Raw genomic sequence first — 23,774 nt, 5'->3', positions numbered from 1 at the left:
GGACTGGGCAAGCTGGGCCAGACAAAACCTGGAGCCAACCTCCCATGGTCCCTCCCTGGCATCTGTGTAGTGGGCGGGGTTCTTCCAGCAGGTGGGGTCCCTCAGCCTGGTCCTTCAGGGATTGGGCCGAAACCAGCTCTCCAACTTCCTCCAGTGTGCAAGAGGGCACTCTGCAAAGTTGCTGTGATATAGAGCGTGGAACGCAAATGCCAGTGTGTAGTAAACCAGATTCGGAGCCAATAGTGCCCTAGAAACAACATAACCCACCACCGCAGGTGGAATCACACGGCCCTGCGAGGAATCGGGCTCCCTCCTCTCTATTTTCGAGGTGCATCACCTGAGAACTGCTGCTGCCAAGTCACTTCAGCTCAGCAGCTCCTGCATTGAGTGTCTGCCCCCTGGTGTCAGTGTACATCATAGCGACTGGTCAGCTCGTTGAACACTTAGCATATTAGCCTTTTATATATATATATATATATATATATATATATATATATATATATATATATATATATATATATATATATTGATCTTTACAGAGAGAAGAAGGGAGAGAGGATATAAACATTGATGTGTGAGTGAAACATCAACTGGCTGCCTCCTGCACGCCCCCTACCAGGGATCAACTGCAACTTGGGCATGTACTCTGACTGGGAATCAAACTGGCAGCCTTTTGGAGTATGGGATGACACCCAACCAACTGAGCCACACTGGCCAGAGCTGTTGGAACCTTATTTTAATTTGAGCAAAGAAAACATGTGCCTATTACTATGCACTTATAATAGCACAGGAATAAATGCTTTAGTAGGATTTGGTGAGGATACCGAGAATTCCCACAAGTCCTTTCTTTGGCTCTCTCAGCTTTCTGCTTGTACTATTGAACACATAACAGGCTCTATCTTGTCCTATTTAAATATAAAAATGTTTTAGATACTAACTGCGATCATGTCTCATTCATCTCAGAATCTCTCAGTGCCTGTCATAGTAATAGTAATCTAAGATGGAAACATTTGGTCTAAGATTTTAAAATGGGACTTACTGCCTCCTATTTGTCCTGCAGAAACTTCACAGACCAGCTACGGAAAATTTCCAAGGATGCAGGGATGCCCATCCAGGGCCAGCCTTGCTTTTGCAAATATGCTCAGGGGGCAGACAGCGTGGAGCCCATGTTCCGGCATCTCAAGAACACGTACTCTGGACTACAGCTCATTATTGTCATCTTGCCAGGGAAGACGCCGGTGTATGGTACAGTTCTCTTGGAATTGTGATAACGATGATAGACCTCTTCTCATGGTAGTTCCCTGGAAGCTCCAAGACAGGATTCAGTGTGAATTCTTGTCTCTAGCCAGAGCTGATCTGTTCCTTAATGTTACTGCTCCCCTTACAGGAGAAATATCAACTTTTACCTGCTCACACTCCTTTCCAATAACATTTATTGGAGTCCTCTGTGTGTTGGTCTTTATGCCAGGCTAGCTGGGCCAGATACAGAGTTGGGTGGGCCCAGATTCCTGTCCTTAGAAGAGTGTTGTCTGTTAGGATATAGTGCAGCACACCCAAGCAGAATGTGTGGTGGTTCTGTTATTGCTTGGGAATAACTTGAACTTTTGGAGAATTTTTTCTTTCTTCCTTTTCTTCTCTTTTAAGAATAGGAATGATTATATACATCTTTGGCTCAGTACTTTTCTCTTACACCATTTTTCTCTTTGTACTTCTTCTGCTTCCAAGGAAGAGGTGTCTTTTCTTGCCTAGCTTAACTTGTGTGTGCTTTTTTTCCTATGCCATTCTGCTACCTCTGGGACCTCATACCCTTTAAGCCTCCAACATCTTCAGATTTCCCATCCTAGAGCACTTTACCACAATCCACTATTTTGTATAACTTTTGTCTTCCTATTTTTTAAAATATATTTTATTGATTTTTTTACAGGGAGGAAGGGAGAGGGATAGAGAACTAGAAACATTGATAAGAGAGAAACATCGATCAGCTTCCTCCTGCACACTCCCTACTGGGTATGTGCCTGCAACCAAAGTAAATGCCCTTGACTGGAATCGAACTTGGCACCCTTGAGTCCACAGGCTGACACTCTATCCACTAAGCCAAAGCAGTTAGGGCTGTCATCCTATTTTCATAATCAAACTTGTGTTGTTAATCCTCTCCTGAGGCTTTTTTTTTTTTTTTTTTTTTTTTGAGAGAGAGAGAAAGAGAAATAAATGTGAAAGAGATGCATCGGTTGGTTGTCTCTCATACAAAACTCAACTAGGACCGGGGATTGAACCTGCAACCCAGGTTCATGCCCTTGACTGGGAATTGCACCTGTGGCTTTTTGGTGCATGGGTGGACACTATATCATGAGCCACACTGGCAAGGGCTTAATCATACTTTAAAAACAATTTTTTTAAAATCAATATTAGTCTATTTTATTTATTTATTTTTTTTACTTTTTTTACTTTTTTTTATTTTTTATTAAGATAGTATATGTGTACATATCTTACCATTTCGGGCCCTCCCCCCCAGACACACACACACACACACACACACACACACACACAACTCCCATAAATGCCTTCACACCCCAGAGTTTTGCATCCATTGGTTATGCTTATATACATGCATACAAGTCCTTCGGTTGATCTCTTATCTCCCCCACCTCTCCCTAAACTTCTTGCTATAATTTGGCATTCTGTTTGATGCTTTACTGTCTCTGTATCTATCTTTTTGTTCAACAGTTTATAATGTTCTTTATTATCCATAAATGAGTGAGATCATGTGGTATTTTTCTTTCATTGACTGGCTTATTTCACTTAGCATAATGTTCTGCAATTCCATCCAGGTTGCTGCAGATGGTAAGAATTCCTTCTTTTTTATGGCAACATAGTATTTCATTATGTATATATACCATAGTTTTCTGATTCAGTCATCTGCTGATGGGCACCTAAGTTGTTACCAAATCTTAGCTATTGTAAATTGTGTTACTAGGAACATAGGGGTGCATATATCCTTTCTTATTGGTGTTTCCAGATTCTTAGGATATATTCCTAGGAGTGGGATTACTGGGTCAAATGGGAGTTCCATTTTTAGTTTTTTGAGGAAACTCCATACTGTCTTAATCATACTATTGAATGAGTACATCTAATTCTTCATCAGCCATTTATCCTTTGCCTCTTTCATCTGTTTTACTTCTATCTTTCTCTTAAAAGAGGATCGATCACCTGTAATCTTTCTCAGTTCTTTTTTTTTTTTTTCCTAGATAATTTCTCCTGTCTCTTCTTATTTATTTTTGTCATTACCAGGAGTGCCTGGTTATTCTCCAGATTTTTGTACTCTACCTTCCCTTTCTGTTTACATTCTAGTGAAATTCTCATGCATTCAATTGCTTTAGTCATCGCTTATTATGTTACTAGGGGCCCAGTGCACAAATTTGTGCACTTTGAAAGGAACTGTGGGCTGAGAGGCTGCAGTGGGCACAGGGGCAGGTCTCAGTCCATCCTCTGTGCCCCTGCCTGGCCCCTCTCACTGTGACCCCTGGTCCCCTGTCAGTCCTGTTCCCACTGCCATCACTCCCATGTGCTGATAGCACTGACCCTGCTTTCACCTGCTGACCACCTGTAGATTAGGGCTGGCACCAGCAATGGGTGTGAGCAGGGCCAGCGCCATCAGCTGGTGCGAGTGGTGGCTGCTGCCCCAACTGCCCCTTGGGAACAGGGGGAAGTAGAGAAGCCCTCAGGAGTGATGGGGATGGCAGCAGGTGCGAGCGGTGACTGCAGGTGTGAGTGGGGCCATTGTTGGCAGTGGGTGGGATTTGCGTTGCTGGCCCAGATCCCCCATCAGGAGCAGGGGGAGGTGAGGAGTAATCAGGGCTGGCAGCCGCCACTCTCACTTGCTGAAGGTGCGGAATGATCGGTGCTGGTGCTGGGTGCTGGCAGCAAGTGCGAGCAGTGGCTTCAGCACAGCAGTGGGTGCCAGCACTGGTTGGGACCTTGGTGTGTGGGAGCAAAGAATTTTCAGTAACCACCAGAGGCTTGCCCCAATGACAGTGAACAGCACCCCGCCTTTGGCACTCCTGCTCACCTACTCCATCATCCTGCCATGGTGGATGCCCTCCATGTTCCTCACTCTGCCGCCTGCTGCCAATGCCTGCCATGTTTCATGTGTGCCCCTGTTGGCCAGCGCATATCATAGCAACCGATTGTTTAGTTGTTTCACCGTAAGGTCTATTTGCATATTAGGGTTTTATATAGAGAGATAATGTACTATTGAAATCTGGATCTCTCTGCCTCTCCCATCTGTCCCTTTGACCTCTCTCCATAATTTTATCAAGATTTTATTTATGACTTCCTGTGTGAAACACTCCTAGATCCTGAACACTTTGGCGATGAAAGCAAATGCAGGCTCTGCCTGTACAAAGTGTTTTGGTGGACCATCTTTTTAGTAGCCTGTCTTCTCTGTCTACAAGTAAGCCTTTTCTTTACCTTTCTCTTCTGTGTTTGGCATCACAATTGCTCTGAATCTTTCTCCAGACTTTGGAGGCAGCCTGTCTTCTTGCTTCAGCTCCACTTGTTCTTTTTTTTCACAGTTTTAAGATAAATTTCCTGCTACCCAAATTTCTACCCATACTTTTCAATTTAGTTCTAACATTTCTTCTTAAATCTTTCCAGATTATGTTATCAGATGAGACATTTTGTAGCCCTACTTCCAAGAAAAAACCTTAATTGTTCCCTATTCACAAAGTAAAAAATTGTCAAAGCCTTGATCTTAGTTTAACCTTTTCAGCTTTATCTTGTACTTTTCTCATTGCCACACATACAGAAAGACCACATGTCCTGGAGTTAGATAGAACTGAATTTTAATCCTGGCTATGCCACTTTACTGGCTTAAGCAAATTAACTAACTTTTCTGAGTCTCATGAATTAATTATATAAAAAGCAGCCTCGCCAAAACCGGTTTGGCTCAGTGGTAGAGCATCGGTCTGCAGACTGAAAGGTCCCGGGTTTGATTCCGGTCAAGGGCATGTACATTGGTTGTGGGCACATCCCCGGTAGGGGGTGTGCAAGAGGCAGCTGGTCGATGTTTCTCTCTCATCAACGTTTCTAGCTTTCCATCCCTCTCTCCTCCTCGCTGTAAAAAATCAATAAAATATATTAAAAAAAAAAAAAAAAAGCAGCCTCTAACACAATACCTTGCACATAGTAGATCAAACATGTCAAATTTGCAGCCCCGCCAATATAGAAATGTTTTAATAAAAATTTCGTAGCTTAATTTTCAAAATATCCTTTTATAAATAATAATAAACTACAACGTTCAATAATGACTGATTATTATAATTGTGCTGCATTCATTTCCCTTACTTGCCTTACACACAGGGACACCATTTCTCTCTACTAATACTACCAGCGAATATTTTATCAGCTGATTGCCATGTCATTAGTCTTGGACTGACTTGTTTGGTGTGCGCAATAAGAAATATTTTGCTTTCAGCGAACAAGAAAAATAGGTTTATTTGCGTTACACTTATTAATTTATGCAGTTATTCAGTGTCTGGTATATTAATGTTCAAAAAACATATTAGTTTTTATTAAAACGTTCTATTTATACTATGTCAACGATTAATCATTTACTTCAGCCTTTTGTATTCAGCATGTCTCTATCGAAATAAACATACATTTCTATGAAAATTGAAGCTTTTGTTTTTTTTGCGGCCTACATAAACTTAAACCTTGTTTATTTGGCCCGTGTTAGCGTTTAATTTTGACATGCTTGTAGTAGATACTCTAAATTCTCATTCCTTTTTTGCACTTCCAATATCTGGTTTTGCTCACATCATTTGCCTCTGCCTAAAATATCTACTTGTTTATCCTCCACCTTACCCTTAAAATTCTTCCATCCTTCAAGTCCCAGTTTAAATGTACTTATTTCTTGAAGCCTTCTCTTGTCATCCCACCTGGCAGATGATCAGGTTGTTGATCAATTACTACTGTGCTTGATATTATTTTGAGCATGGATTAGGTCTGATTCTGTTCTGAAACCTTCCTTCTGAATATGTATACCTAAGGTAGAGCTTTCCAGTGATAAAATACTCAGTAATTATTTGTAGAGGGAAATTGATTGACCATGTCCCTTTTGGGCCTTAAATTGGTGGTCCTTGGGTGGAAAATAAAGATACCTTTTAAGAGAACTGCCTTGAGTAGTTTATTTTTGTTTCTGGTTCACTCCATAAAAGGAGAATCCAATGGCTTGTCTGATTATATAGTCAGCATGATTGAGGAAAGCAATGCTTACTCAGATAATTTTCCATCTCTGGGGTCAGTAATGTTATACCTCTCTACAGTCTCATACCTTTATTAGGGCTTTGGGTTTCTTCCACTTAAATGCTGTTCCTTAGTCAGTGGTGCTATCTGCCTAGGAATTCAGCCAGCAGATAAGAGAAGCAAAGAGATTGCTCTAAAGACCCTTCACCTTTCTTCCTGGAGGCCAAGTGAATAGAATTCTTTTTGTGATGGTCAGTGGAAGCCCATTTGCATTGTAGTTGCCCTGAGAGTATAGAAGGACTGTGTGATATTTGTTCAATTTTGATCTACCATACTTTGTCCTACCCTTAATATTTTTAACTCTTTTCTCCTCACTAAATTAATACTATTGTAATTTTTTTAATGTAAGCTTTTTATTGAAATATATATATTTATAGAAATTTTATTTTCACAAAGTGTTATAACAATGTAAATAGGAGCTAATTTGGTCTAGCAGCAGAGCATTGTCACAATCCCAGGCACCCAGTTACTACAACTCCTCATCAATGGTAACCACTATTGTTTTGGTTTCTAACACTATGGATTAGTTTTGCCTGTCTTTGAGCTTTATATAAATGGAATCACATTTATTTGTGTCAGATTTTTTCAATCAACATGTTTGTGAGATTCATAAATGTTTATTAAAATTTTCCATCATATGAATATAACACAATCTATCTATATAAAAGTCCAGTGACCAAACAGCGGGACAACTGGTTGACTAGTCGCTATGATGCGCACTGATCACCAGGAGGCAGACGCTCAATGCAGGAGCTGCTCCCTGGTGGTCAGTGCACTCACACAATGGGAGCGCTGCTTGGCTGACTGGGATGAGTGGCTGCTCCTGCAGTGGGCTGATCCCTGTAGGCCATGCCCCCCCACCAGTGCACGAATCCTTGCACTGGGCCTCTAGTTTACATATATTTATCTAATATACTGTTAATGGACATATTTGGGTTGTTTCCAGTTTTTACTATTATAAATAATGTTTCAGTGAACATTCTTGTACATTTTCTTTGGAGATATATACCCATTTCTATTGGATCTATTTTTAGGAGGGATTTTAAGTATATAAATTTACATTTTTCCACCAGTAGTGTATGAGAGTTCTAGATACTTCTTTTCCAAACTTGGTATTGGCTTTTAAAAAAAATAAAAAAATACATTTTTATTGATTTCAGAGAGAGGAAGGGAGATGGAGAGAGAGAGATTGAAACATCAATGATGAGAATCATTGATTGGCTGCCTCCTGCCCGCCCCCACTGGGGATCAAGCATGTGCCCTTGACCGAAATTGAACCCGGGACCCTTCAGTTCTCAGACTGATGCTCTATTCACTGAGCCAAACTGACTAGGGTTTTGGTATTGGCTTTTTCATTTTAGCCATTCTTGTGGGTATTTGATGATGATGTGTTGTGCTTTTAATGTGGTTTATCTGATGAGTGGGTGGTAAGGTTGAGTATCTTTTTAGATGTCTATTGGCTATTTCACTAGCATCTTTTATAAAGCCTGCTCAAGACTTTTCCTTTTTTAAATTGACTTAACTACCTTTTTCTTACTGATTTTAAGTGTTATAATTCTTTTCTTGAATATGCACATCTTCTCTGCTACATTGCTTGCCTTTTTACTTATTCTTTTTTTTTTTTCCCTTTAGAGAGAGGGGAAAAGAAAGGGGAAGGGAGAGAGAAACATTGATCAGTTGCCTCAGGTACCCACCATAATCATGATGGAACCTGCAGTCTGGGTATGTGCCCTCACTGGGAATGGAACTCATCACCCTTTGATGCACAGAATGACACTCCAAGAAACTGAGCCACACGTCCAGGGCTCCTTTTTACTTTTTTAAGGTGTCTTTTTATTGAATAGAAATTTTAATTTTTAATGTAATCTAATTTATAAATATTTTTCCTTTATGTCTAATCCTCTCTGTGACATATTTAAGAAATTCCAAGGTAATGAAGATACTAATTTGATGTTTTCTTTAATTTTTTTTAACCTTTCATATTTAGAACTGGTCTATCTTTATTGCTTTCTCTGTCCCTGTCAGTTGTTCCTCTGCTGGTACAAAGCCTGGAATCTCAGCTTCCTGCTCATACCTAGAATCAGCAAATATACCCAGGATATAAGAAGATAGCTCACCTTGTAACATTTTCTCTCTGGAGTTTTAGTCCCTCCAGTTTTTATTGGTACTTTTCTGCTGCCTTTAAAAAGATGATTTCTATATTTTATTTGGCTTTTCTGAATGTTTGCTGTTGAAGCACCGGTTTACCACTAACTCCATCTCTCTTGTAAGTGGAAATAATCCCATTAGCTTTTTAAATATGCTCAAGTCTCTTCCATTGAAAATACACCAGACCCTTCATTGATCCTATATCTCCTTCTTAGTACTTCAGACCACTAAAATAGTTTTCTTTCTCTGTACATTAATTTTTTGTCTTTATTACACTAAATCCAAAGGACATTTCTGGTCCTCATTTTACCTGATCTCTTAGCAGTATTTGGCTTCATTGAACACTTGCTTCTGCTTGAAATGCTATCACTTCTCTTGGCATTCATTATACAATTATCTTGATCGTCCTCCTTGTTCTTGGATTTTCCTCCTTTATAGAAAAAAAGTCTTTTGCAGACTCATCTTCTGCAAATATTGGGTGTTTCTGAAGATTTAGGTCTAAGCTCTCTTTTTATTCTTTTCCTTGACAATCCCATCAAGATCATGCCTTTGCTGTTTTTATCTAAGTATCTCGTAGATTTTCATCTCCGTTTTAACTACTATACCAGTTGCCTAGTTTGTATCCTTACTGGGATGACCAAAAAGCACTTCAAACTCAAAATGTTTAAAAAAGAGCTTATTATATATCTATTCTAATACAAAAGCAAGAAACACAGAAGTTATCCATAAATATTCTTTTATTCACATATATAGTCTCTCTTGAATTTATTTGCTTCTCTCAGTCTTAAGAATTGTCTTCTTAATATAAGCTACTCTCATTTCTTCCCTATGTCAGTCTCTTTATTCTCCTTTATAGTTACTTTGACCTTTTTGTTTCACAGACATATAATGCTATCTCCTATCAGAGTGCATTTTGGCATCCTGTTTCCTCTGCCTGGGTTGCTTTCTCCACCACTCCCCTTTTGTACCTTTCAGTTCAATCAATATTTAGGCATTTTGTGGCTAGGTTATTACCCCCTATTGTATACTGTCGTAGCTCCATGAAGTTTTTTGTTGTAGCATTTATTACTGTTGTACTTTTCATGATTTTTAAAAGTGATCACTAGGTAGTAAGCACTATTAGAGTAGGGATCCTGTTTGTTTCTGGTCACCATTGTGGTTCCTGCCTGGATTTAGTAGGCATTCATTAAGTATTTGTGAATGCACTAATCAATTCTCTCTCCCGGCTCATAGCTGAGGTGAAACGTGTTGGAGATACACTTTTGGGAATGGCTACACAGTGTGTGCAAGTGAAGAACGTGGTGAAGACCTCACCTCAAACTCTGTCCAACCTCTGCCTGAAGATCAATGTCAAACTTGGTGGCATAAACAACATCCTAGTCCCACACCAGCGGTATGAACTCTGTTGTCCATCTGCCCTGGTCATGCAAGGTACCATTCTGGAAATTGATGAAAATATAGGGTCCTGACCAGGCAGAGTGAGTCAAGCATAAGGAAGAAAGGACCAAAGTGGGTGCTAGGTGGTGCCAGGAAGAAATGATCTGTCTCCTCACCATTTGTTTTCTCTTCCTTGTTCAGCTCTGCAGTCTTTCAACAGCCAGTGATATTCCTGGGAGCAGATGTTACACACCCCCCAGCAGGGGATGGGAAAAAACCATCTATCACAGCAGTGAGTGACACTCCAGCTTCCTCATAAGGTTTTCCTCTTAGCTTTCAGTTTCCAAGGCTACCTGTGATTTCCTTTCCTTAGCTCGGGCTCTAGACCTTCATAAATTTTTTTTCCTTCCAGCTCATCATCCCCATTAACCATTCCCTTGGTATCTTCATAAAATTGATTGTATAATGTGTGTGTTTTCCAGTGAGAATAATGAGAATGTAGGTTGTGGTCAGAGACTTGGCCCAGTGTCCATCAATCCTGCTCTATGTTCAAGTTCTTCTCTCTCCATGCCTACTTTTGGGATATGGTGGTGGCCATATCTCTTCTCAGAAATCCCTTTTAAGGGAGTTATTTACTTGCTGAGACTGTCACTTCCTCTTCCCATCCCTACCCCTGATCCACATAAGTAGATTAGTTGTCTCTAATCCCTCTCCTGACTTCTCTGCTCCCTGTTCTCTAGGGGTTTCTGAATTGCTAGAGAGATCAGCTTTTTTCCCACTTCTCTTTCCTCAACCCTTATATTTCTCTAGGCAGACTAGGCTTATCTCAATAAATGCAGGGAACCCTATACTATATTTTTCCCTATTTTCCTTGTAGACATCTATCCTAGGCTCTGGCCACTGTCCCCTTTGAAAATTATGTTACTCTCACCATCTGCAAGAATACTTTTCACCATTGTTCTGGGATAGATTTGCACTTGAATGGAAAAAGGATAAACTTGTGGCTAGATGAGGTTATTCTTTAAGTTAGTAATGCCAAACCTTCACATTCCCCTCTTCAAGGGATAGGGAAATCAAACTTACCAAGCACTTTCTGAGAGCTAGGCCCTGTCCAAGGTGCTTTATATGTACAATAACAGCACTGCAAACAGCTGGTGTTCTATACTTATCTCTATTTGAGAGGAGGAAAGAAAAGATCAGATGGATTAAGTAACTTCTTCATGTGTGATAGAACAGAGATTGAAACCAGGGCTCATTGACTCTAAAACCCTACTTGTTTTGATAGCATGATTTTTTTGCTGAGAAGCCTTTGCCCTAACCCACAGCTTGACAGTGTTGCGTGGGTGGAGATTCTAGGGGCTTATCTTGTCTCTTTGATTAACAGGTGGTAGGCAGTATGGATGCCCACCCCAGCCGTTATTGTGCCACTGTGCGGGTGCAGCGACCTCGGCAGGAGATCATTGAAGACTTATCTTACATGGTGCGTGAGCTGCTGATCCAGTTCTACAAGTCTACCCGCTTCAAGCCTACCCGTATCATCTTCTACCGAGATGGGGTTCCTGAAGGCCAGCTCCCTCAGGTAGGGCCCACAGTAGTTAGAAAAACTTCGTATTGAGGCCAGAGGGCCTAATGGTGGCAGAGAGTACTGCTAGCTTTTCTAAGCATTGGCACTTGGAAGGTTGCTAAATGGAAAAGCTTCAGAGCAGATATCACAACTGAGAAGTGGCAAGTACAAGCATCTGTTGACCTGTTTTCTTGTAACAGAAGACCCTCAGTGCGTATTAGAGTTGGTTCATGTGGAAGACTGATGCTTTAGACCAGTGGTTCTCAAACATGAGTCAAGATCATTGGGAGGACTTGTTAAAACATTTAACAGGACTTACCCTTAGAATTTCTGATCTAGAGCCCTAACTGGTTTCGCTTAATGGTTAGAATGTCAGCCCTCAGACTGAAGGGTCTCGGGTTCAATTCCAGCAAGGGCATGTACCTTAGTTCCTCAATTGCAAGCTTGATCAATGATCCTTGCTGGGGCACATAGGGGAGGCAACCAATCGATGTTTTTCTCTGTCTCTCCCCCTTCCTTTCACTTTCTCTTAAAAATATATATATATATCAATGGGAAAAATATCCTCAGGTGAGGATTAACAAAAAAAAGAATTTCCAGTTGAGTCTAAGATGGAGCCATAAAATTTGTGATACTGGTAAGTCTGTAGATGGTGCTACATGTTGACCTTTCTTCATAATGTTCCTCTTATTCTTTCTGCCTGCCAAGCTTTCATATTCTGTTGTTTAAACTTGTATACTGAACTAGTCTCCTTGACTACAATTTAATAGTAATATATAACTGCCATTTACTGGGTACTTTCTATGTGCCCTAAACTATACCAAGCACTTCATATGTGTTCTGTTTAATGCTATAATTACAGTAGTCCTATAAAATAATAATTATTCCATTTGACAGATGAGAAAACTGGGGCTTGGAAATGTTAAATGATTTCTTCATTGTCACCCAAGCTACTAAGTGGTGGAACTGGGACTTAGACAAATTGATCTGATTCCAAAGTCCATGCTATTAACCATTGTGCTCAATTTCTTCCAAGGCATCTAGTGTTTCCTAAAATACCAGATATATTTATCATGTCACTTCTGTTCAGAAATGTCTAGTTCATATAGCCTTGGGTTAAAACTCAGACTTCTTAGCAAAGCAATCATCAGTTATTAAGCTCCAATTAGGTTTCTAGGCAATTATGTAATTATCTGTTTTAGTCTTCACAACAGCTCTGTAAGGCTGGTCTTATTAGTAATTTTAGTAGTAGGTGTGGAGAAAATGAGTCTAAGAGGGATTAAGTAACTTGCTCAAGGAAATATAACAAGATAAAACTTGTTTTTATTTATTTTTAAACTGCCCTTTAAAATTTTTTTTTAAAATATATTTTTTATTGATTTCAGAGAGGAAGGGAGAGGGAGAGATAGAAACATCAATGATGAGAATCATTGATCAGCTGCCTCCTGTGTGCCCCCAACAGGAGATTGTGCCCACAACCCGGGCATGTGCCCTTGGCTGAAATTGAACCCGGGACCCTTTGGTCCGCGGTCCGATGCTCTGTCCACAGAGCCAAACCAGCTAGGGCTAAAACTTGGTTTTAAATCTAATTCTAATTATTTGTAAATTCTATGTACTTCTACCATACAGTTTTAACTCCCTATACCTGATATCCAAGACCATAAGGCAACTATTATCTATGGTTATTTACCTGTGGCTGCTTCTTTAGCTAGTTCATTATTATATAACTATAGGCCCGGTTTATAACTGCTTGCCTGCCTGATCACCCCCATCTGCCCTCCCCTGCAGGCCTGATCTTGCCCCCAACTGCCCTCCTCTGTTGGCCAATTTGGTTCTGATTGGTCAGTTTCTATGCCAGTCAGTGTCAGAAGCTCTGCCTCCTAGACAGCTATTGGTTTTCACAGCACCCACATTTGGTTCTGATTGGTCAATTCTTATATCAATCAGTGTCAAATGCTCTGCCTTCTAGGCAACCATTGGTTCTTCACAGCACCCACATTTGGTTCTGATTGGTTGGTTCCTATGACAGTCAGCATCTCTGGGCCTATCAATGGGGCCTGATCAGAAAGGCGGAGCTGATCAGTAGCCCCAGTGAATGCCTGGAGAAAAATGAAGGCGAGGCTGCTGGCCAAACTGGAAGAGAGAGAGAGGCAAGTACTGATCAAAAGCTGCCTCAGCGGCAACGGATCAGTCCCTGCTTCTCTCTTCAGGCTTCTCTCTGGCCCTGATTCGCAGCCCCCTCAGCAGTCAGTGCTGGGGCCTGTGCAGTGAGAGCTACCATGACTTCACAAAATGTAGCATTAATTGTAAAACTGACTTCCAGTTGGTCGAGCCTCAGTACTTATTGATCGTTATGACTCAGGGTTTTTATGTATTAGGATCCAGCTTCTTTGTAGGCCAGAATTCATCCCCTCCCTCTGCACCGGTGTCTGAACTTTGTGTCTGCTCATCTCTGGTGGTACAAGGGTACTCTCATTATTCTTCTGATCCTGAAATTGACCTTACTTTGGGCATTATAATTTTAGTGATTTCTCTGTGAACCTTGATTCTGTGTCTTGATTTTAGGTCTCTTTTTACATAGGAATCAGATATGTGCTCTCTACTAATGCCAAGCTTCCCAGCCAAGGTTTTATGGTGACAAATATGTGGAATTCCATATAAGGCTGATTTTGGCAGGAAGGACCCATCAGCTCTAATGGTTGGGTATCAGCTTATAAAGGGAGACTGAGCAAAAGCCATATTATAAGTGTCAACCCTTAGTTCACAAAGATGTGTAAACTCAAGAGGAATGTATGTTCTTTATCTCCACACCCTATGTCTAGATCCTCCACTATGAGCTGCTGGCCATTCGTGATGCCTGCATCAAACTGGAAAAGGACTACCAGCCTGGGATCACTTATATTGTGGTGCAGAAACGCCATCACACCCGACTTTTTTGTGCTGACAAGAATGAGCGAGTGAGTGAGGGATTGAGGAAGCCACCCTTAACCTCATCCATCCTGTCTGCCTTCTCTTAATATGGAAGAAGCCCTTGAGATAAAATCTGGGGATTTAACCCTTGGCCTTTTCATCCTCTTTGGCCTTTTTCCTCCATCGAGCTCTTGTGGTCCTTCCTCTACCACCTCCTTCCCTTTGTTTCCCCTTTTCCCCCTCCTTCCCTTATACTTCCTCTCCCTCCTCCTAGCTCCCTGGCCTATAGACCCCATATATAGACCAGCTCCCAGAGAAGGGAAAGGGAACTACCATTTATTGAACTTCTCCTATGTGCCAGACACTGTACAAGGCGTCTTCCTCACAGCAGCCCTGTGAGGTAGGTACTATTATTATCATCTCCAGTTTAACCTCAGAAAGGTTAAATGACTTGATAAAGATCACACAGTAATAAATGATGAAACTAGTTGTTAAACACATGTCTGTGTGATTTTAGAACCCATTATTTCAAGACCCAATACCCTCTGGGAACCACAACTTCTGCTTTACTCTTGGGATTCTGGTGGAGTCAGAGTAGAATTGAATTGGGGTCCTAGTTAAGGGTAGGCAGGTCTTGGGACCTTGGTTGTCTTTGTCTCTATGCAGATTGGAAAGAGTGGTAACATCCCAGCTGGAACCACTGTGGATACCAACATCACGCACCCATTTGAGTTTGACTTCTATCTGTGCAGCCACGCAGGCATCCAGGTAGCTGGGCTATGTGCTGGGGTTTCCAATGAGTCAAAAAATTAGTTGATTACTGCCTCTATAATATATGTCATCACTATGTGACATTCAAATCATGATTGTTCTCTTAATAAGCCCTCCTTGTACTTGACCAGAAGTACACTTTGAATATCTTAGGCAAATTATAGATGACTTTGTGTTTGTCTATTCATGAGTGGGTCTTCCAACCTAGCCATAATCTTAACAGTGATCCTGTTCCTTATCATCAGCCATCCCTTTTGCCCAATCTGGCACCCTTTACCTTCCTATCTTCCCAGGGCACCAGCCGACCATCCCATTACTATGTCCTTTGGGATGACAACCGTTTCACAGCAGATGAGCTCCAGATCTTGACATACCAGCTATGCCACACTTATGTACGATGCACACGCTCCGTCTCTATCCCAGCACCTGCCTACTATGCCCGCCTGGTGGCTTTCCGGGCACGATATCACTTAGTGGACAAGGAGCATGACAGGTAAGGCCTGGGATCAGGCTGGCTTCCTTTTAACCTCATCCTTTGGGTACCAGACCTTCCCAACTTTCCTTGGGTAGAACGAAATGGATATTGTTAAATTTGGTGTCTCTGGATTCATCTGCCAAAACTGGGTTGGATTTCTTTCTTTTCTTTTTTTTTCTTTTTCTTAAGCTGGTATGGGAATTGGCATTCTAGGGATGGGGAAGGGATTAATAGCAGCTCAGTTTACCAGGAAGGACTTCTTTCATTTTTCCTTTTCAGTGGAGAGGGGAGCCACATATCAGGGCAGAGCAATGGGCGGGACCCCCAGGCCCTGGCCAAAGCCGTGCAGGTTCACCAGGATACTCTGCGCACCATGTACTTCGCTTGAAGGCAGAACGCTGTTACCTCACTGGATAGAAGAAAGTTTTCCAAGCCCCAAGAGCTATGCCACCCAAATCCAGAGGAATCAGGGAGTAGGGAGGTAGGGTAGGGAGGAGTGCAGAAGACCTTGTTTCCTTTTACAGATGGGACATAAAGGGTGGGGAACAGGGCCAGGAAACCAGACCACCAGCCAGAAATTTCTGATATTCACCTCATACCCTTCACCCCATCTTGTCACATCTGACCCTGACCCCACTGGACCAAGACGGGCAGCACCAGTGCCCACCATACACACAGGTGTCTCATGTGACTCACAGTGCTAAAGACTCATGCCTGACAGCTTGATAAGGTCGGCTCAGCTCTACATTCCTGTGGACAAAAGCTGGTAGGTTTGGGTTTGATACTTCAAATGGGAAAGTGAGGGGCTTGAAAAAGTGGGTGGAGGAGGGAAGGATTTTTTAGGAGCCTTAATCAGAAAAGGTCTAGATTTGTTTAAGAAGAAAAACGAAACCAGACCCAGATCAATATTTTAGGATACAAGATGTTTTAATGGGTTAAGAATCCAGTTTGTAGGAAGATATTTTAATGCTAATGATTTTGGTTGCTCCTCCCCCTGCTGCTACCCCCCTTTCCCTTATTCCTTTCCACCTTTTCCTACCCTACCTTACACCTCCCTGACAGACATCCAGCCCCTAATAAGACTTAAGGCACTATGGCACTTAGCTCTGAAGTGACACGACCCTGTCTTCCTTCCGCCTGCTGGTGGGTAACCAGTGCCTTCCCTGTAACAGTAATGCTGCAGAACTGCAACCTTTTGTACCTTTCTTTGGGGAGATGGGGTAGGGGTAGCAGAGGAGGTGAATGGGGAAGAAATACTCCTAACCCAATAAGCCTCCAGCCAGAACGCCAACTATTTTGCATTTAAAGCAATTGACTTCCATATTCATTGAGCTTTTAAAAATATTATAACCTCAAGATGGTTCAAGTCCATTGACATTTGCACTTTCAGACCTGACAAGTCTGTGGAGCTGCTGAGATGACTGGCTATGCCTCCTTTCTTCCTTGTCCTACCCTTACCCTCCCACCTGCCTGGGTCTGGAGTTACTTTCATAGTTTTTCTCACTCTTGGCTTCTTTTTCCCCAATGGTCAAGTCTCTTATGTTTCAATATTTTTAAATTGGGGTGTCTTATAACAAACAATCCTTAGGTCTAAAATAAGGAAAAAAAGCAAAAACTAAATGCTATTTTTATACCATAACTTGAGTTTATTGCCAAAATCTTGATATCCTTCCAATGCCCAGTGAGTTTACATCCCAGAAACATCGAGACATTAAAAAGAACAGTGTACCTGACTTGTTCTTTGGCCTGGCTAAGTATGGATGGTTATCTCCCCAATGTGGGGCTCAGGCTCCATCTTTCCTCTGTGCAGAAAATACCTTTGCTACAGGCTCCCTCCTCTGCACTGCCCTCTGCCCTGCACTCTCCTGCAATGCATCTTCCTCTCCCTCTGGTCTGTCCTCTGACACTTTGGCTCATCCCACATTCTAGTGTGTCCTGTGAATAGGCTGGGGGATTTTGCTGCTCCCTTTTGCTTCTGTTTACACAAATGAATTTTTCCTGGTTTCCCACTAGGGCATGTGAGTGGGTGGCATGGGCTTTTTTTCTTTCTTTCTCTCTGCATAGAGATGGGGTTTGGCTGGCTTGTAAAACTAGAAAAGTGGGGGGTTGTAGCTTGGTGCCTGCTGGCCTTGAGGTAAGGCCCCCTCTTTCCTTGACTGTTCATTTTCTCATTTCCCACTGCTTGGGATGAGATCTTGCAGCTTTAGTGTGGAAATTCCTTTCTTTAAGGAGCTTGGGCTTGGGCTTGGGCTTGCCCCAATCTGGTGATAAAGTCATGACACTTTAGATCAGGCTTGGAGGCCAGCCAGAGGAAGGCCAGTCTGAATCCGGGCCTGTGCAGTGAGAGCTACCACTTACCCTCCCCAACAACCCTAATACAGACCCAGTTTTCCTATGCAAAACAGTCTCTCCAAGGTTCCGTTCTAGTTGGCTACTTTGTTCAGTGACTTCACAAAACGTAGCACAAACATTGATTATAGAGGAAGGCATCAGGACTGTTGAGTAACTCCTCCTTTACTTTCCTACTGGCTATGGCATTGGGTGCCCCATGGGCACAACCCAACTGAAGAACAGAATGGAGGGCTCTGGGAGGAGTTAGCTCACTAGACAGCCTACATTCCTTACACAAGTGCCTAAAGAGAGTGATGCCAACACTCCATCTGCCCTGTCCATCACCTTCATATACTGTCTACTTCATGTTCAGTCACCCTTAGAGGAGGGGAGCTCTCTTTGAAAATTGGGCTCTGCATGTTCTCTTCTTGGGTGCATTTTGGGGCTAGGATCAGGGCACTATTCCTGGAGGTTCCAGTCATTCACCAGCATTTGCAAATATCCATAGGGAGCTGGTGATAGCCACCTCTCGGCCACAAGTTTGTGTTCTTTCCTTTTTCTTTTTGCCTCACTCTTTCCAGTTGGGTTTGGAGATGGGGCTTGAAATGCATTTTTTAGCCCTTTGGCATTGCACATACCACTCAAGAAATAAAAACAAGAGCAGCAGCTTGGGCAATGGCAAGATAATGACTTCTTGCTTTGACTTTTTTAAAAATCTTTGAGACTTGACAAATACCATTGACCTTGAGGGTTATTCCTGTTTGAAAGATAGTGCATGCAAATTGGGAACTGGTGTTGGCAACAAGCTTTGGCTTTCTTGGATTTCGTTTAGGTAGTGTGACTCACTTAAGCTCTGAGGAAGCGTGGGATGACCCCAGCCTCATCTTTTTAGCCAAGTCTCTTGCTCCCTTTATTCCAATCTTTTGCTTTGCTTTTCCTATTCTCTCTTTCCCTGGCTTCCTTTTTTTTTTTTTTTTTTTTTTCCTTTTTTCTTCTATTTAGTCAGCTTGCTTGCTGATCTGCTTGCCTGATGATGAATTCTCTGCATGGCTATAGTGATCCCTCTGTTAGTTGACAAGGTCAGGCTTATTCGCTCCTTGGCTACAGAAGACCAAGAATCTATTCCTCAAGCCCAGTGATGTCTTCTTTGGGCTGGACTGCCCTCAAGCTTACACTAGGTCTGAGCAGCAGACCTGCTCAAATATGAAATCAGAGGCTTCTGGCAACTTCCACAGCTGTCCACTCCTTGGAGTTGGTTTCTCTCATTGCTTATCCTAGATATTTCATTTTTTCTCTAACTGGGGCTTCCCTATTCTAAGGACTTGTTAGGATTGAGCTACTTGGGTATCTAGGGTTGAAGGTCAGGGGATGGACATAGAGGAAGAAGAGAGTGATGGGAAAAGAGTGGAGAAATTTGGTTAAAAGGTGGGAAAGAAGAGCACTGCTCATTTATCATTTTTCCAGTCCAGCCTGACTGATTGAGAATTGGGGTGCCATTACTGGTGTTTGGAGATAAGCCTGGGCTCTTGTTGCTAGGTATTTAGGCTTAGAATAATGCTGAAGAAGAAGGTACGTAAAGTCGTAAAACCTCCCCTAAAAAACTCCTGGTTCCCACTTAGTAGTTAGCTCCTCTTTGGCTAAGCAACAGTGTTCTTGGAGTTTTCTTATCCAGAATTCTGTAAATGAGACTCAGTAAGTACTCAAGATGGGCAGCCAAGGAAATACTTCTTAGCTGCCCCCTGGAATATCTGCAAGGCAGGTAGGGTAGTGTTGTAGACCTTGCATCATGTGTAACGAAAGATGGAAGTTCTTTCTCCTTCAGGGCAGAAAGTCATCTCAAACTAGCCAAAATGCAATTTTGGAGACTACATTGGAGGAAGCTGTTTTTATTTATATTTATTGGGCCTAGGCCAATCCAGGATGGTAGCTGGGATGCCTTCCTTTTTAAAGTCTGTTCATGGCAGGGATGTGCAGGGCACTCTTTTCTATTTGGCCTTCTAAGCAGATTGGGGAGAAGGGATGCTCTGGTTTTCTCTTTCCCCCATTTATTAGGACTTGCCTTCTCCCTGAGCAGGGAGAGGCTAGATTGGTGCTCTCTTCTTACTCTACTCCTACTGACTAAGAACCTCCGGCTGCTATTTGGGAGCCCAAGAAAGGGAGCGGAGGGAATGGCTCAAACAAACAAAAATTAGAATAAGGTGGGGAAGGCAAATTTCCTACTTTAAAAAGTAAAATAAACTCTCCAAGGATTGTGCAAGTAAAGACAATATATCGAATGCACCATGTCCCCTGGTGTAGTAGCAATAAGGAAAAATGAATTGACTTTCCTTTGCACAAAGTCCAACTTGAATGGTGTGTGATGTTGGCACTTAGCAGCCATCTGGTGGGCATGTGTGACTACTCTGGGTTCCATTTTAGTTTCTGAACTTTTATTCTTCTCAAGTCCAGCATGGATAGGGAAATATCCCTGGAGCCCCACAGCTGTGTACTTGTTTGCATTTGTTTCCCTTTGAGACTTGTGTTGTGTCCTGCTTTGAGCTGTACCTTGTCCAGTCTATTGTAAAATTATCCCAGCAGCTGTAATGTACAGTTCCTTCTAAACCAAGCAACAGCAGCAGCACAATTCTGTGTTTTATAAAAACAACAGTGGCTTCTGTTTCTAAAATGCGGTCTCTCTCTCTTTTTTCCTATTAGCAAAGCAAATTGTTGGAATTAATTACATCTCTGATAGATTTTAGGTTAGAAAAATAGATTTTTATAAGAGCAGAACCATTACTTCTAAAGGAGGAAAGTGGATAGAACAAATTACAGTGTTGAAACTGCATATTGTATGTAATCATACTTCACAGGGCCTCCATTTATTCTTCAACAAGAACTGTGACCAAGCAGTACTTTTGAGGGAAGGGTAGGAACAATAAAAAACAAGGAGCTTATATTGTAGTTTGGCTGAGGATATGAGTAGTCAAATGGTGACCCTGATACATAAGAGAGATGATGAGGGACTGGAACAAGGCTGTCAGGTGTTGGCCATGAAGATAGGAAAGGGCAGATTTGAGAAACACTCAAGAGATAGAATTAATAGGACTGAATGGATGAAGGAAGGGAAAGAGAGGAATAGTTTCTGAGTGAGCAAGTGAGTGTATTGGGGCATTCTTCTAGCCAAGATGGGAAGAGCGGAGACTATAGAAGGAAGCTAATGAATTTTGTGAAGAAAGATTAGCCTTGTAGAGACTGAGTTTTGAGATTTCCATGGGGAAATGAGGTTAAGCTTTCCAGTAAACATTTATGTTTTGTTACTCAGGGAAAACTACAAAATTGCAATTACAGATATGGGATTCATGCTTATATAGTTGATAGTTAAAGCCATAGGAATGAACAAGATGGTTTAGAACAAGAATAGAGGGAGAAAAACATTGTATACAACTCTAGGAAACACAATTTAAATGATGAAGAGAGGAAGCAGAATCTAAGATGATTGTCATATTACTACTATTGTATTTTTTGGCTTATTTAATGAGTTGGGGAAAAAATCAAGACAGTGGAATAGAATACAAGAAAGTTATGATTAACAACATGAACTGCTGCAGTGAGAAGGGGATATTTTTTTTCAACTTAATTTACCATCCTCTACCCCATCTTCTCTGGGATTATAGAACTTTATGGTCATTCTCCAGTATTTCTTGAAAATGAGCATTGGAGAAAACTATTTTGAATAAGGCTAAGATTAGGTCTTCCAAGTTATTCACCAAAACCATCACCACCGCTTCCAGCTTCCTCCTGTTCTTGGGAGATACTTGTAAGAGAATAAAATAAACAAACTTAAATTTGTTCTTAACCAGTGTCATAGATGATGTTCCAGTGCCCTCTATAGCACTTAGCAGCTTGTTCTATTTATTTTCATGACTTGTTTTCCCCAGAGCCTGTGAACTAGGAGCAGAAATTACATTCTATTCATTTTAGTCATCTTAGAGCCATAACATCTATGAATAGAATTAAAATGAGCTAGAAATAATGTGGTTTATGAATACGGGGGTGGGGGGGAGGCGGGCAGTGGGGAATCAAGATGATACTGAGTTGAGTGTACAGGATGGAGTCAGCATTTCTGAATCTTCAGGTAAGCAGAAACTTAACCAAATTATCGTAATCTTTTCTCTCAACGTGGAGATTCTATGGTTTTGTACCTTCAGCTGATGGCATGATTGTCAAGTATTAAGCTCCTTGGTACTGCTAAAACATTGTTACTCTGAGTGAAGATTGCTCACAGAAGATTCTGGCACAGAGCCATTGAGAAATGTTCAGTGGCACCTAGTGTGTGTAAGTGGACCCAGTATTTCACTGGATGCTAAGTGTGACTTTTCAAATTGCAGAACTAACCTGTGGCCACCACCTGCCAGAGTTTGTTGAGTGCAAGCCAGCCCAACACATGTTTTTCGGCAGCAAGGGTTAGGTTGGTTGAACTTAAAGAGCAGATTGAAAGATGGAGGAGATATTTCCCAAATGAAATAAGGCTATTTATGACCCTTCATAAAACAGAAGTGAAGTATTTATTAGAGCAAGTGGGAGGATGATCATTATGGCACTTTGCCATAAATTTCAGTTTTAAAAATTACTGATGTTAGCCCTGGCCCTTGTGACTTAGTTGATTGGAACATTGTCCCCTGCACTGAAAGGTCAAAGTCAATGGTTCAATTTCCAGTCAGGGCACATACCCAGATTACAGGTACGATTTCCTATTGGGGCATATGCAGGAGGCAACCGATCAATGTTGCTCTCTTTCATCAATATCTCTCTCTTCCCTCCCTCTGTCTCTCTAAACTCAATAAAATAAAATTTAAAACATTAAAAAAATGATTGATGTTTTCAAAAAGGTTTCGGAATGACTGTTGGTTGTTACTAAAGTGAAAAATACAGTGTGATTCCAAGGACTGATTTGTCTACTTTTGGAGCTCAAGGGTTTCAGTTAAGGCTTCTTACACCCATAGAACCCCTTTTTTAGTATTGGTTGAGTCTTTGCTCTGCCCTATTAATTGGCCTTGTATTTTTGTAGGGCATTCTTGTCTACAAGTGGCTTGAGGCAGAGTGAGGCTGGGTATTTGTTGGGAATCTCTTGGCTTAGCAGACAGCGGAATCTCATGGCAATTAGGGTTTAGTTATAGTGCAAAGAGAAGACTATCTTTGTGTGATGAGTCTGGGCCATCCCCAGACTGCTGTCTGTACTGTTGAATGGCAAATAACAGTGAATTATAGCAAATAGCTCTCCCTATTTGTTTCTAGCTTTGAAGACATTTATTCCTCTAGCTATAGGCCGAGGAAACCTGGCAAGCTTAGAAGGTGCAGAGAGCATGACAGAAGCACTCCTGTACACCAGCTGTGTCAAGGAGAAGGATCTGGAAAAGTGGACTTGCTGGGATGAGGTACATTTTAGAAGTTCTCTACCTAAACACCATAACTGCCTTCTTAGCAGAGCATGTTTAGTTTTTTAGGCCAGCATGGCTTACACACTGCCCTCTTGCTCTGGGCTGAAACAGTTTCACTACTATCCCTCTTGACAGTGTCTTTTGGGGACAAAGAAATCTTGAGGGACTTGGTAGGGAGCCCTCCATCACTCTTCCCCACCTTCTGAAGGCAAGAAACTTTCCTCTTAAGAGATCAGTGAGAGCTCCCAGCCAGTTTTTTGTAAAAGGCCTGTGGATTGTTAATGGAAGTACACTGGGGTAAAAGGAGGGGCTTGGGCACTTTGAAGTGCTTGTCTAGGTGTCTTGTACAGTATCTATCTTATTTAATTGCATCTTCACAGCCTTCATGTGAAGGAGCTTTTCGGTTAACTTCTATTGTGTATAACAAAACCCCAATTAAGTTGGCTTAAATAAGGAAACTCACATGACAAGAGGTCAT

General features: G+C 41.7%; 1 protein-coding gene across 6 annotated transcripts in view; it reads left to right on the top strand.

Moving 5' to 3' along the window:
• The window catches only part of AGO1 (argonaute RISC component 1), a 50,827-nt gene that overhangs the window by 23,632 nt on the left and 3,421 nt on the right, over positions 1 to 23,774 (top strand). For 3 of the 6 annotated variants that reach the window (XM_036447705.2, XM_036447707.2, XM_036447709.2), the window contains 8 exons: positions 1,061 to 1,245; positions 9,685 to 9,844; positions 10,030 to 10,120; positions 11,213 to 11,407; positions 14,215 to 14,349; positions 14,969 to 15,070; positions 15,367 to 15,566; positions 15,828 to 21,714. In XM_036447705.2, the coding sequence (XP_036303598.1) occupies positions 1,061 to 1,245; positions 9,685 to 9,844; positions 10,030 to 10,120; positions 11,213 to 11,407; positions 14,215 to 14,349; positions 14,969 to 15,070; positions 15,367 to 15,566; positions 15,828 to 15,936 (1,177 nt within the window). In that variant the 3' untranslated portion in view covers positions 15,937 to 21,714. Of the gene's footprint in view, positions 1 to 1,060; positions 1,246 to 9,684; positions 9,845 to 10,029; positions 10,121 to 11,212; positions 11,408 to 14,214; positions 14,350 to 14,576; positions 14,684 to 14,968; positions 15,071 to 15,366; positions 15,567 to 15,827; positions 21,715 to 23,153; positions 23,557 to 23,774 lie in introns of those variants that run through there. The other 3 variants (XR_004989592.2, XR_004989593.2, XM_045584851.1) reach the window with 3 other exon arrangements.

This window comes from Pipistrellus kuhlii, unplaced genomic scaffold, assembly GCF_014108245.1.
Source record: "Pipistrellus kuhlii isolate mPipKuh1 unplaced genomic scaffold, mPipKuh1.p scaffold_m20_p_2, whole genome shotgun sequence".
Taxonomy (NCBI): domain Eukaryota; kingdom Metazoa; phylum Chordata; class Mammalia; order Chiroptera; family Vespertilionidae; genus Pipistrellus; species Pipistrellus kuhlii.
This window is presented reverse-complemented; position numbering and strand designations above follow the sequence as displayed.